Source organism: Nematolebias whitei, chromosome 22, assembly GCF_014905685.2.
Source record: "Nematolebias whitei isolate Nwh7 chromosome 22, NemWhi1, whole genome shotgun sequence".
Classification (NCBI taxonomy): Eukaryota; Metazoa; Chordata; class Actinopteri; order Cyprinodontiformes; family Rivulidae; genus Nematolebias; species Nematolebias whitei.
Window position 1 is genome coordinate 13702937 of NC_056519.1, and position 13714 is coordinate 13716650.

General features: G+C 40.7%; 1 protein-coding gene across 1 annotated transcript in view; it reads left to right on the forward strand.

Moving 5' to 3' along the window:
* The window catches only part of sema3aa (sema domain, immunoglobulin domain (Ig), short basic domain, secreted, (semaphorin) 3Aa), a 38713-nt gene extending 34909 nt beyond the window's left edge, over nucleotides 1-3804 (forward strand). Inside the window, exon 17 of the mRNA XM_037695723.1 lies at nucleotides 1324-3804. Coding sequence (XP_037551651.1) covers nucleotides 1324-2052 — 729 coding nt within the window. The 3' untranslated portion in view covers nucleotides 2053-3804. The remainder of the gene's footprint in view (nucleotides 1-1323) is intronic.
* Nucleotides 3805-13714: the final 9910 nt, after the last annotated feature.

Sequence of the window (13714 nt, forward strand, 5' to 3'; positions counted from 1 at the left end):
GTGTGTGTGTGTGTGTGTGTGTGTGTGTGTGTGTGTGTGTGTGTGTGTGCATTAATGCAAGTGTATGTGGACTATGAGGCGCACTTAGAATCCTTTAATTTTCTCAAAAATCGACAGTGAGCCTTGTAGTCTGAAAAATACAATAAAAAATAATGCAGCACTACATTTATAAACCACAAGATTAAAAAATTAATTTTATGTTTAGTTCCCAGCAGACAAAACATATTTCTGCCCTGAGTTTTACCTCTCAGGCTTTATCGTTTGACCTGTAACATTTTTTTATCTTCAGCCTCACAGAACAAGGAAAAAAAAAAAAAAAAAACTTTAGGCGTGGATGTTTAAATTCACTCATTGACCCGAGCATGTAGCTGATTACTTTAAGAATTTGCACCGTGGCTTTATTTTTCTAGCTGGTCACTGAGACCGTGTTGTGTTAGGAAACCAGTGAAATGAGAAATATGATACAGGAAGTCATGCTGAGTTAGAGATCCTCGAGTCTGTTGGCTTATCTGAAGCAAAACACTGAAGTTTTATACGTTTATTTGGAAGGATATTACTACTGGATTAGTAATACTGTTCCCAGTGTGTATTAATCTAAAAAGAATGTGTATAAAATCCTATTGGTCATATAAAAATGTTTAATAGACTCCATTCCTGGTGAATCAACCTGTCCACTACATAAAAAGCAACAGGGAGGTGATAAAGTTTTTACTTGTGTTTGTGACTATGTCTGTGTTGTGTGTCTGTCTGTTAGCAAAATATCTCATGAACCACTGAAGGGATTTTAATGTACCTCTCAGATAATAATCATTGGATGTGTCTCTATAAATATTTAAGATTTGGAGTCAATCCATGTCAAAGTGGCTGCCACAGTGGATGAACATTAGGAAACACATTAGGATATAAATCATGTAATTATAAATGCACTGACCTGATATTTGGTGCGGTAGTATCCGAGTTTGGTTCCTCACACATATTTTGAGCACTAAAATATTGCACAATATCGTCATTTAAAAATATGCCATTAACTATTTGGAGTAAACTCTGTCCGTTAGCAAAATTTCTCACGAACCACTGGACAGTTTTTAATAAAACTTTCAAGAAGTTATTATCGAAGGTACCTCTACAGCTGGTTATCTTTTGAAGCCAACTCAATTTAAGATGGCTGCCACAGCCAACTGTCCTTAAAAACGCATAAATGGATGCATCTCAATCAGTTTTACAAACGTTGAGCTAAACTTTGCCGTGATACTTGCTGAGTCTTTCACAACATAAACATGTTTTTATGTCTGAACCTTATTGTTTTTTTGTTTTTTTTTCTAGATTAAGTTTGATGACAGGATGCTGCGTACAGACCAGGGTCTTCTGATCCGCAGCCTGACTCAGTCTGACACAGGAGTCTACCACTGCCAGGCCATCGAGCACGGCTTCATCCAGCCTCTGCTGCGACTCAACCTTCAGGTCATCCCCACACACAAACTGGGTGACATTCTGCCCGGACTTCCTGGTTTAGGAGGTGGCTTGGGCCACTCAGCCAAGCACAGGGTGTGGTACCGAGACTTCCTGTCTCTATTGGACCACCCGGAGCTAAACAGCGTGGAGGAGTTCTGTGACCGAGTTTGGAAGAAGGAGCGCAAACAGAAGAAAGCTAAGACTCCAAGCGGCAACAATCAAGGCAAACCTAACGGTGGTGTCTTGAACTCTCCGTTACGGCCTAAAGCTTCGGCTTCCACCACTCAGAAGCAGCAAGCTGCCCCCCCACATAGCAAGCCCTGGCTTCAGGCTGGAGCTCCCACGGTTGTTGGGCAAACACGGAGCCAGAACACCCAGAAAGGTCAACCAAATCCGAGTGTGATAAGCAGCCAGGCTGCTAAGAACAACCAGAAGAACCAAAATGGGCAGAAGGGTCAGGGTGGACTAGCTGGCTCGCAGGTCGCCGGCGTGTCTCGGGGGAGCAGCCAACACACAGCCAAGTGGAGACGGCTGCAGGAAAGTAAGAAGGGACGCAACAGGAGGACCCACGAGCTTCAAAGACCACCGCGCAGTGTTTGAGAATCAACACCGAGACTTACACACACACGAGCACAAAGCCATGCATCCACAAGAACGAGTTCCAGTGACGACCTCATAACAGCAACCCATCCAGCTCACTTTTCTTAGCTAAAATATGTGAACTGCACCCGTGAAACAACAACAAAAACTCTTACTCAAAGACACACTGAGGCACAAAACCTGTGGAAAAGACTGACAAGGACTGAAAACCAGGAATACGTACTGTAAATGTGAGGATGTGGCTGTTTGCCTGGAATACAACCTCTTGTACATAAGCTACTAAAGATGACTGGAACAAAAACATTTTGACGTATTTTGTCAAGAAATGAGTGGATTTGATACGCTGAGCGGACAGCCAGGTGTGCAGACACATATCGGAGCAGAACTGATGCATTGGCTGCAACTTTGCCTGTTCAAAATCATGGAAACTGGTTTAAAACTCTTATTGTGAAGAACGATTTAAAGAGGAAATAAATCCTCAAGCAGGGCGACGACAGCACCCTTAAAGGTGGGAAGAGAAGGGTTCATCTTTGCGTGTGCATGGCTTGCACCGTGTTTTCAGACAAACGGGTGCATAAAAAAACATGCAAACTCATGCCACTGTGCAGACGTCCATCAAAACTTCACGGAGGCTGGGAAAGCGTTGTGCATGTTGTCAGTGTTTTTAATAAGCTAATTTTTTGTTGTTTCACCCCACTTCCAAAAAAAAAAGTCGCATTTTTTAAAAATTGATATTTTCTTTCCCTTCAAAACCTGCGCTTCTACTTTACAGGTGAAGTGCCAGGTCTTTTGAGTAACTTATGCTTTTGTTTTTCCAGAAATTTATCAAACTGGGCCAAAATCCCAGTTATAGGCTATGCTAAAAACCCAGTCTGAAAGGAGGCTGTCCGTTTTTTGTGTACATATATACAACAAATTTAAATCTGTGTATATACAGTACAAATACAGTACAAGAGCACCACTTGACTTTTATTTATTGCTCATTGTTTTGTGAAAGGGTTGCATTTATTTTTGATATTTTGGTATATTTCTCTCGTCAGTATTCTGGAGAACCGACAGCAGCAGCGACAAAATCCCATAAACGGACCAAGCGGCGAAGATTATTTTGAAGAGTTCCTTATTTCGCGGACATAAAGTTGATTAAGTTGAGCACACCAACCTTTTGCGTCCATTATGTTTGACAACGATAAGCACAATTAACTTTTTATTTTGTCCCAGTTCCAGTCAACATGTCTTCATTTCACCCCGTAGCTGTTCTATGTGTAAGATAATTCTCCAAACGTGAAAACATTAGCTGTGAATCTGTAAGAAATAGTGGAGAAACATTTTAAATCTAGTCTGAGGAGAAGACACATTATACTGCATGTGAATGCTACCTACAGTAAGTGCATCTTTTCTATTGTCTTTTTACGTGTTTTTGTGTGAGAGGTTAAAAAAGCCCTGACTTAAAGCAAGGTGTGACTTACAATTTTGTCCTTTCTTTGCCAAAACAGTGAAAACTACCAATTATATTGTGGCCAAAGCAGTATCAGATCCAAGATCCTGACATCTTTGATTCAAAGATGGCGCCTCCCGTCTCCCACTTCTACTCCTCACTCCTCAACACTTAAAGAGTAAAGTGTCGATGCAATAAATTAGAGCAGATTCTGAACCGATGCTCACAGGTTGGAGTTACGGCTGCTGTAACGCAGTTCCTTCTGGCATGCATTCAGTTGTCTAAATAAACATCTCTGTTACAAAAAAAAAAAAAAAGTTTCTGTGTTCTTTTCTCTGCGGCCCAGTCCAAACCTCCAGTCTGAGGCTTGATTGAAGTCACCTGGTAAGTGATGGAGCATTAGAGGCTCAAAAGTGTTTAAATCAGAGAGGGCTTTGAGATGTATCGTGTTACTCTGGCTGAGACGAAACGTGCCGAGGATTGTGAACAAAGTTTGAAGTAAGAACTATAAAATACAAATATCCACACTAATGACTAGAAAGCCATGAATCATCTGAGTTTTCTGTTGTACTGATATGCAAGCTCCTTATTTCTTATTTATGTATCCTCCTTTTTACTTAATGGACATGGAAACTATAGTTAGCAAAAAAAAACAAAAGTTTTTTAGGTCACTGTTGGCAAGGTCAAGCGAAAATATGTGAAATTTACAGATAAGTTGCATATAAGTCATAAATGTCTGACTATCTGTTTAAAGCCATAATGATCTATTATCGACAAGAAAATCATGTTTCAAACACGATTGGACAAAATTGGCATCCTTGAGAATAAATGTCCAAAGAAACCTGTTTAAAAGCAACATTAAAATATTGACCAGATGGAGTCATCGCAGCAATTGGCACCAGTTTGTCTTCTGGGGAATATTTGAGTCTGTAAGAGAAGCCTACACTTAATGAAAAGGAGGTAATAGATGTTTTAGACAATCTACCAGGGTCGACACCAAAGAGGGGCCAGGAGGGACCATGCACCACTCTTAAAAAAATTGCTGCCTTCTCCTGAGACAGTTTTGTCCTTTTGGCCTGCATCTTAACTTTAGCAGTTTAAATTTTCCATTAGCTGTGTATAGAACAGTGTTGTTGATAGTTGTTCTTGTCTGATGATTTAGTCCAAGTATTCGGAGACCATTCAGATTATTGAAAGAAATGTAATCTGATGGGGTTTAATCTATAACCTGACAGCAGATTCTCCGTCCCCCTGTCAGACATGAAAGAACAGGTTTATTCCCCATGCACTGGTAGAAAACATCCCAGAAAAACAGTTCAAAGTGCTCAGGATGACTTCAAATGATGAATGTTTAAATGTCTGTAGAACATAGCTTGCCTGTTCACTGTATATTTGTCAAGACATGCTTGAAACCTTCGATTGTGGTGTGACGTACACAAAGCACGGCTAAAATTTCTACAGTAATGCATCACGGCTTGAGCGCTGCCCTGATTACATAAACAGCATGCTGACAACAGATGGGCCTTTTTCTTGGAATGGAAAAAAGTCATTCATCTCAGCCAGCTTCTTATTTTAGATGGTAAAAAGCGGGGGCTTTTGTTGCTGTGGCAAAAACAAAAGTTTGGAACAAAAAAAGGTTTGTTTAAAAAACAGCTGATGCTTTTGATGCATTTTTGTGACCTTTATTAGAAATCTATTAATATGTCCTTATGAGTTAAGATAAGTTTTTTAATTGCCGATTGTTCAAAGATGCACTGTTTGCTAAATGGATGTGTTAAAACCTACCAACATCACAACAAATACCAAGTGATTGGTGATCATTGTTTTTGATAAATCAGTGTATTTACTTTTCCATGCTACGTTTTCCAGAGCATTTTGCTCTCAAACTGCAGGTTTCAGAAATGGAAGAAGCTTTATTATCACTGTACTGAGATACAGTGAGATTATGTTTGTACAGTCGTCCGAAAAATGGACTGAGTGCACGTTGCTGCTGCTACAAGAGCTTAGCCTCTTATCCTTGATCAGAATATTTTTTTAGACAGAAAAAGGGAAAATGCCATGAGGATGGATAGTGGTATGACAAAAAAGATCTCTTCACATCTTGTCCTATCAGGACACGATTTAAGAAATCAAAAAACTACCAGCAAGCACATTTATAGACACATTACATATGCATTTGATGTCAAGACGGTGAGATTTGTCCATGAAGCATTTCCAGATAGGCCGTAGTCCTGATAAGATGTTGGTCAGCCGGCAGTTCTGGTAAGCCTGCACAGAAGGTTTACTTAGTTTACCCATGTCCCAAAAGAAATTTGATAGTCAGCCTGCTTTCAAGGCCAAACAGGGGATTCAGATTCAGATAAGCCACAGTTGTTGATTTCTTCAGGCAGACTGTTTTTTCTTCTTGTCAGCCTTGAGTCCTGCTGGTACTTTCAATCCCAAAATGGTCAGATTTGTGGGCATTCCACTGATCCGTGATATAAGCCTCCTTCAAGATCATCTCCAACAGGCTGGCGAGTCCTAGAAGTTGCAGGTGGCCTGCGATTCTCACAAATCGCCTCTATCTTATGGTTTACCTTGTAAATCAGCTGATTCTGAGTACTCGTAGCACGAACCAAACCATCAAGGCAGGCAGCCTGATGAGGGCCAAATTAGCTGCAGCCATTTTCTTTGTATGTTGATAAACCAGGAACCAGCTGACTCCAAAAAGCAGGAAACCTGTTATCATAAATCCAATTATATATGTCTTCGGCACCCTCCTGAGACAAAATGGAAAGACACATCAGCTCCCCCATCCATAATGTCTCCTGCAGCGTGAGTCTCAACGGGACGTGGGGGCTCTCCAGGACCCTGTTACTTTGTTCACAAGATTTTGTCGATTGCGTTGAAAGTCCAGCTCAGATCCATAATAGTATTTTTCATTCGGAAGATGTGTAGCAGGAGCTCCGAGACACAGACAGAGAGCATAAAAGCAGGAGGAAGCGGAGAACAGGGGAGGGAGAGAAAATGCGTCCGCCTTGTGCAAGAGCAAGTGCAGGAAAAAAAAAAAAAAGCTTTTTACTTGCTGTTTCTAGAGTTTCTAAAAGTAAAATGAGAGGTAGAGCTCTCAGTTACTGAGTTTCTTTCTTGTGGAACCAACTTATAGTTTCTGTCAATGAGGCTGACATGTCTAGTTTCAAGACAAGTCTTAAGGCTTACCTTTTAGATAAATCCTATTGTTAAGATTGGCTTAGGTTTCCTGAGCTATCTCTTGGTTATGCTGCTATAAGATTAGACTACTGGAAGACAAACTTGACCACATCTCCTCACTCTGCTGTTGTCTTTAGTTTCTTCTTCTTGTTTGTATATTCAGTTATTACTGCCATTTCCCTGACATTCGTAGTTTTTCTTCAACATCCGTTTGTCTCTATTCAGTCTTTTAACTCACATCAGGTTGAGGCTGAAGGTCGCTTTTCCTGAGCCTGGATCTGAAAGGACTTATGCGTCTAGTATGTAAAGAAATGGAACTGAATTCAGTTGAAAACAACCACCAGAGGTCCCTATTCAACCACCTTTCCAGCTCTTAAGCTCATATTGGAACCCATAAAAGGTTCTTTAGCCTTTAATTCACTCAGACTGTGTGTGGTTTTTCTCTCAGGTGTAAAATTGAGATGGAAATACCCAGAAACTGCTCTCTGTGAGAGTTTCTGTGCGTCAGCTGAAACGATTAAAGAGCTGCAATCATGCTTCTGTGCTCAGTTTGCATGTGCCTTACAAATGTGCTGGTTACCATGACAACTGTCCTCACAAGTTTGAGTCCTTGCAAGCTTCTGCAAACATTTTGGAGGATTTTATTGCGGTTTATTTTGCCACAAGGGATCTCTGCACTGTCTACGGTGCTTTCTTCACATTTCTGATTTTTGGAACTGCACATTCAAATGGAGCTGTTTTTTCTGGGTATATTTTCACATATCAAGAAAAAGTCAACATGCAAACACATTTTTATTGCGTTCAAAAAGAACATATTTTACTGAAACTGATAACGGAATTAGTAGAATGATCAGTTAATTTTCCTATAGCACTACAAGGAGCGTTGATGTTTACTTTTATTTCATATGGTTATTATTGCTGTAGGATTAAACAAATATTTAACTTCAATGAACATTATCTACACACTAAAAATAGCTGGGATAAAGAACAACCTGGTGGTGCATTAAATTTGGACCAAACCAACACTGGGTATCCTGATGCATGCTCAATAATGCAGGCAGATCTAACAAGGTAGAGTCAGGTCCTCTGAACAGATTATTCTTTGTAGGAACATTTAGTCTTTTGTCCAAAATACTTCGTCAGTCTGAGGAGCTGCAACAAACCATCTATAAAAGCCCCTTCGTGGCCGAGTGATGCAGTAACAGCATTGTTATAAGGTGACAATTGGGCATGAGTCCTCCACTCCTGATTTAATGGACGGTTTCTTTTCACAAAGATGGCCTCCTTTACTCCTCGTGGTTCCTCTCAAGGATGTGAACATCTTCATCCCTGAAAGAGTGACCGCTGGTCTGCAGTTGAGTGTAGACCACAGAGTCCTGGCCTGATGATGTTGATCTTCTGTGCTGGGCCATCCTTTTGGCCAGTGGCTGTTTAGTTTCCCCGATGTAAGACTGATCACAGCCCTCCTGGCACTGAACAGCATACACAATATCTGTGCTGGGGGACTGGATATTTGGTAAGAACCTGTAATGTATTTTGGGATTTGAAAGTCACTGGGACGCCATGTTTAGAAAATAAACGTCTCAGTTTATAGGAAACTCCCGCAACATACGGAATGACCACTGGTCTAAACCCCAAACCCAGACCTAGACCATTGGTCATAGTGTGGGAGTTTCAGAGAAGCTGAGATGTTTCAAGAAGAGTCTGTCCAGCCAACCCTGGATAGTTTAACTCTGCACATGCAGCAGACTGGGTTAGGATTTCTACCCCACAAAAATGTGTTAAATTACTAATTTGTTAATATAAAGCTAACAAAAAGATGGATTAAAAAGAACAACCGAAAATCTGGGTTATTGTTGGATTAGCATTAGTGGTGCTAACAGCCATTAGCACCAGCTAGCTTAGTTATTTTAGGAAGCAAAACTTACAGTCTAGTGCAAACTACGCTATTAGTTCAACAAAATTAATTCAGGTCCTCTGGACGGTTTCTTTTTTTTTTTTGTTGAGACGTTTCGTCTTTCGTCCAAGAGACTTCAAATCTTCTAGAGAAGGTCCAGTCGGGTTCATTTTGGTCAACTTTTGTCTTAAAATAGCAAACTGAAGGTCGACGTGCCTCGTCTCTGACCCAAACACGAGGTCAAACTTATTTAATTTGGTCAAATCAAACAAATCGATGACCCAACAATTTCCATCCCAGCAACTGAGCTGCCCATCAGTTTTTGTGTGTGTTTGGGTGCTAATTCATTGCTCCTCATATCTGTTGAAAGTAGGCTCAGTTCAAAAGCTCTGACTCATCCCTTCTTACCCAGGAGCCAGATGGAGGAATTGTGGGAAATCAAGGCTGAGAAGAGGAGATGCAGCTGCTGAGCTCAGTGCTAGTTTTAAGGAGTTTATTAAAAGAGAAAGCCTCAACTGCTGCAGGGCTGTTTGTTTCATTCCATGTCGAGAGGTTTGTTGTTTGTACATTAACACGTTTCTGATCTCTTTCTCTTGCCTTCCTCTGAAGTTGGAGCTGATTTGTCTCTTTCAGGTTGATAAAACATCTGCATCCATCCGAGGTGGCACGCACACATCTACAAACATCTGTGTGTTGCACTTAACCACAGGCGACAGCATTATGTTAATCTTCAAGAGATCCTGTAATTAGTGACCCCCGCAGGTGAGTGGCAGCTGGAGCAGAAACCACGGCAACCAAAGAGGAGCCGCCTAGAGAGCAGCTCTCCCTGATGACAGGTGACATTTTCCATCCAGACTGAGCCCTGCTGGGTTTGAGTTTCTTGGATTGTGCATTGATTGCATTTACTGGATGCAGGGTGGTCTGAGCTGACATTTTTAAACAGCTGGAACACATTTCAATATCTGAGGATCATCTTAAGGCTCTATGCTTTGCATTTTGCAGACCACAGAAAGGCCATGACCCCATCATTGCAAACTTCTATTTTTTAAACATGGCTGAACTGAAATAACCAACTAAAATTCAAATTTTCTCCCATTTTCTGTTTGAAAATGTATACTGTGTGAACATGCATTCTGAACGTCTCCTTCATAGAACCGCCTGCCGCTAAAAAGACAAAAAATTGTATTCATTTTGTTGCTCATGTGTGTACCTGCCTTTTTTTATATATCTTTTTAGGACCTTTTCTGGTATAATGACCACCTTGTCAGGTGGTCTTTTGTGGGGAACCAAATTCTGATCCTACTGCCGTGGATCATCATTTTTGGCTTAGGTTTAGAGTTAATTGACTTAAGGTCAGTGTTAGTGATGTACTGGTAGTGGTGACGTTTAGGATTAGTCTCACATGAGATTCCACGCAACATTACTTTGTTTCCCAGGTTTGACCAAAATAACAAAAACTCCATTTGTTATAAGATGATAATGTAAAACTGGCAAGAACATTTTGGTTGATTTGCATCCCTTCAATATGAATCTATGGATGAATTTAAAACAAGTCTCACCCCACGGTGTGTCTCATACTTCAACTTGGCTGACTGCAGACAGGCTAAGCAACACGTCTGAGTCATTTCCCCACAGCACTGTTTGGGCTGAAAGAATTTCATTTTCAAATATCTCGCCTCTGTATTTATTACCACATTGTGTTTCCAGCACATAGACAGAACCCTCTGGGAGTGAAACAAGTGCGACACCACATTAAACACTGAGCTGCAATCCTGGATGTATTAAATGAAAAAAGTAGACTTTCTTACACACACAGACAGACTGGGATTGATGGTTTTATCAATGACCTACTCCCATCACTGCAGTGGATTCATCCTAAAACCCAGGGTTACAATCATCATCAAGAACAGCGTAAGTTCTCCAGATGTTCTTAATGCTGCCTGTGTCAGCTTAGAAGTATTTTATCTGCACAGCTCCCTTGTTCGCTCCATGACGAGACGTGTTGTTTGAAATTTCCATGTCTGTGACTCAGCTGCACCCAGGGGACCTACCCCGTAAAGTGATGACGCCACGATTTGTGACGCAGCAACTCGACAACAGGCGTAAGATTCACGAGCGTACAGGGACAGCGTGGGATCTATTTGGCAATCAAAGTCCGACTTGAACATTATTTCTGTCACCTCTCGTACTAAAACAAGAACTTTTGTCCCTGAGGGACTCATGGTCCTCCTGATGATGAATCAGCCCTTTAGATCCTGAAGCTTTAGCTGAGATGCATCCGATGTCAAGCCACAAAAACAGCTGAAGAAGAAGTCCGACCTTTCATTAGGACATTTCTTAATGTCATCACCTCATTCCAACATAATTAGGCAGCTTCAGCAAGTCATAGCTGCAACCTGAATAATTTATGCTTAAGGACACGTTCTTGTGTTTTAACTTCAACTAAAAAGCAGTTTAGGTTTTATCTTCTGGCTTGTAAATGCATATCGCCCGCCGCTATTCATGTGAAAGTTTTAGACGAAGATCACGTTATGCTGGGAAATAACAAAGTTAAAGCTTTTTTTAAATATCATCACAAGATGCCATGGTCAGAGTATGTGTAGGAGATGATGCTCAGTTACTACCACAGCAAACTTTAGCACATCTTTTAAACTGACTGAGTTATTGGCATTTTTGTGCTGCGCAATATCAATAGTTTGTAGCAGCCATCTTGATTTGAATTGACTCAGAAAGCTAAAGGTTTATACATGTACATCCAAGGATTACCATCTGAAAGTTTCATTACAAGTTGTTCAGTGATTCATTAAATATTTTGCTAACAGACAGGCAGAGTTGTCCCAAATAAATGATAGCAAATTCAAAAAAGAAATGTTGTTCTATCTGTTAATGCTGAAAATATATGGTGGGGATCACTCTTAGCTGCTACCACACCTAATTTTAGACAAACATTTTCTCAAAATGACTGCATTAAAGCCATTTTTGTGTATTTTAAGGTCAAACAGCTGTGATGGCTATCTGTTATTGTGTTGCCTTCAAAAGTTAATCACTTATAGAGGTACACCTAATGATTATTTTCTGCTAAATTCGTTCCAATTTGTGTAGTAGTTCATGAGATATTTTGCTAACAGACAAGCATTGTACGTTGAGACACAGGCAGAAGTGTTGCTCCATCACTCACTTGTAGCTTCAGAGATGAGCCTCCCAACAACAAGCAGTAAATCCTATTAAGAGTCCTGCTGCAACAGGAAGTGCCCTTCACCTCAGCCCTGCTTTAAATAAACCCTCATACTGGTCTTACAGGTGTCAGAAAACTGGGATGTGCTAAAGTTTGGTGTGGTAGTAGCTGAGTTGATTCCCAACTTATGTTTTTATTGTTAACCGGTTGCACAAAATCCGTATCAATCTATGTTGGCATTACCTATGGGAGTCAAATCTTTGTCTGTTAGCAAAATATCTCATGAAACACTGCATGGATTTCATTGACATTTTAGGAGAACAATTCTCAGCCATACATCTATAAATGATTAGCTTCTGGAACCAATCCGCTAAATGATAGCCGCCACAGCCCACTGACTTTAGCAAACATAAAAATGGCCATGACTCAGTCATTTTTATTAATATTGCGCTAAAATTCAATATGTTTGTAGCTGAGAGTTTTTCACAACATAATAATTATGTGCTGCACATTGTAAAAGATCATAGCTTTTTTTTTTTTTGGCATTGTGTTGGAGTTAACCTTATGTGTCTGTTAGCAAAATATCTTCTGAACCGCTAGAGAGATCTGAAGCAAATTTTCAAAAATAAATTATACAGGATGCCTCCACAACTGATTAACTTTTGGAATCAATCCAAAGCAAGATGGCTGCAACAGCTAATGCACATTTGCAAACACATAAATGGCTATAACTTGGTCAGTTTTGCAGACATTGAGCGAAAGTTCGGTGTGGTAGTAGCTGAGAGCCATTCTCAACACTTGCTCTGAGGGAGACATCACAAGATCTCACAGGACTTGTATTTACTGTGTATTCAAGTCCTTTCTCAAAGACTTAAATTACTGCCTTTGTGCTAAAACGCTGGCATAAAGGCGATGGGTGACATGCATTACATCATGGAAGGCTTGACCTTTATTTTCAATATATTAAGAATTAACACATTTCACACTAGAAAACCTCAAACTGACATTTGTTAGAGCTTTTTGTCCGTTCACCACATTCCTTATTTGTTCTTTTGTGGGTTTAACAGACATTTAAATAAATCCTACACAGTTTTGAGAGTAAATAATTGTTTACATCACATGGTGGGTGATTCGACCCTCGGCTTTGACATCACGCTCCACACATGCACCGCCTGTACAAGAAAACAGCTTACAGCGCAGAGAGGTGAGTAATTGGCCCATCTCTCAGACGGAAAGAGGATTAGAGCGACCGCTTATGCCCGCGCACGAGTGCGCCTTCGTCCGTGTGTGTGTGTGCACGCGCAGGTGCAGCCGGGCACATCCAGGAGGAAAGCGAGGGGGGCTTCTGTGTGACTTTAAAAATACTCCTCGTCCCCAGCGTCTCACTGGCCAGAAGAAATTGGCTCGGAGTGGAATTTGGAGGATGCCAGGAAGCTAATGGGGATAAGTGAAGCTCAACACCAGCATGCTGGAAATTTAACTTCACTTGAAAGTCCACCTTCAGCTGGGGGTCCCTCATCATCGCTCGCTGAATTTTAGGATTCAGTCTAAAACAGGTAACTTTTGTGTATTTGTACTTCTGCATATGGGATTATGGGAGTAAAGCTGTTTCTTGCTTGTTGAAACAAGGAGCAAATGTCAAATTTACAAGGGCTGCTTTTTATTTGAATTTTATTTTTTCGTGTGTTTGTTTTGTTTGACTTTAAGCTTCAGTTATGAGAGCAACTTTAGAAGAAGAGACCCGGCCTTTGTTAGCTCCTTGCCTCATAATGAGTATTAAAATTAAATGACCACAGTCCAGTCTGGGTGATCTGGTTACCCGGCTTGGGTTACATTAGCACGGCTGCACCACCAGTCCCTCTGAGTGTTGGGGAGGGAACGAACATCAAACTCTAAATTCAACGTTAGCCTCTGGAAGCTTTAGATGTGTGAACGCTCGTGAAGCATTCACACTATCAAGATCTGT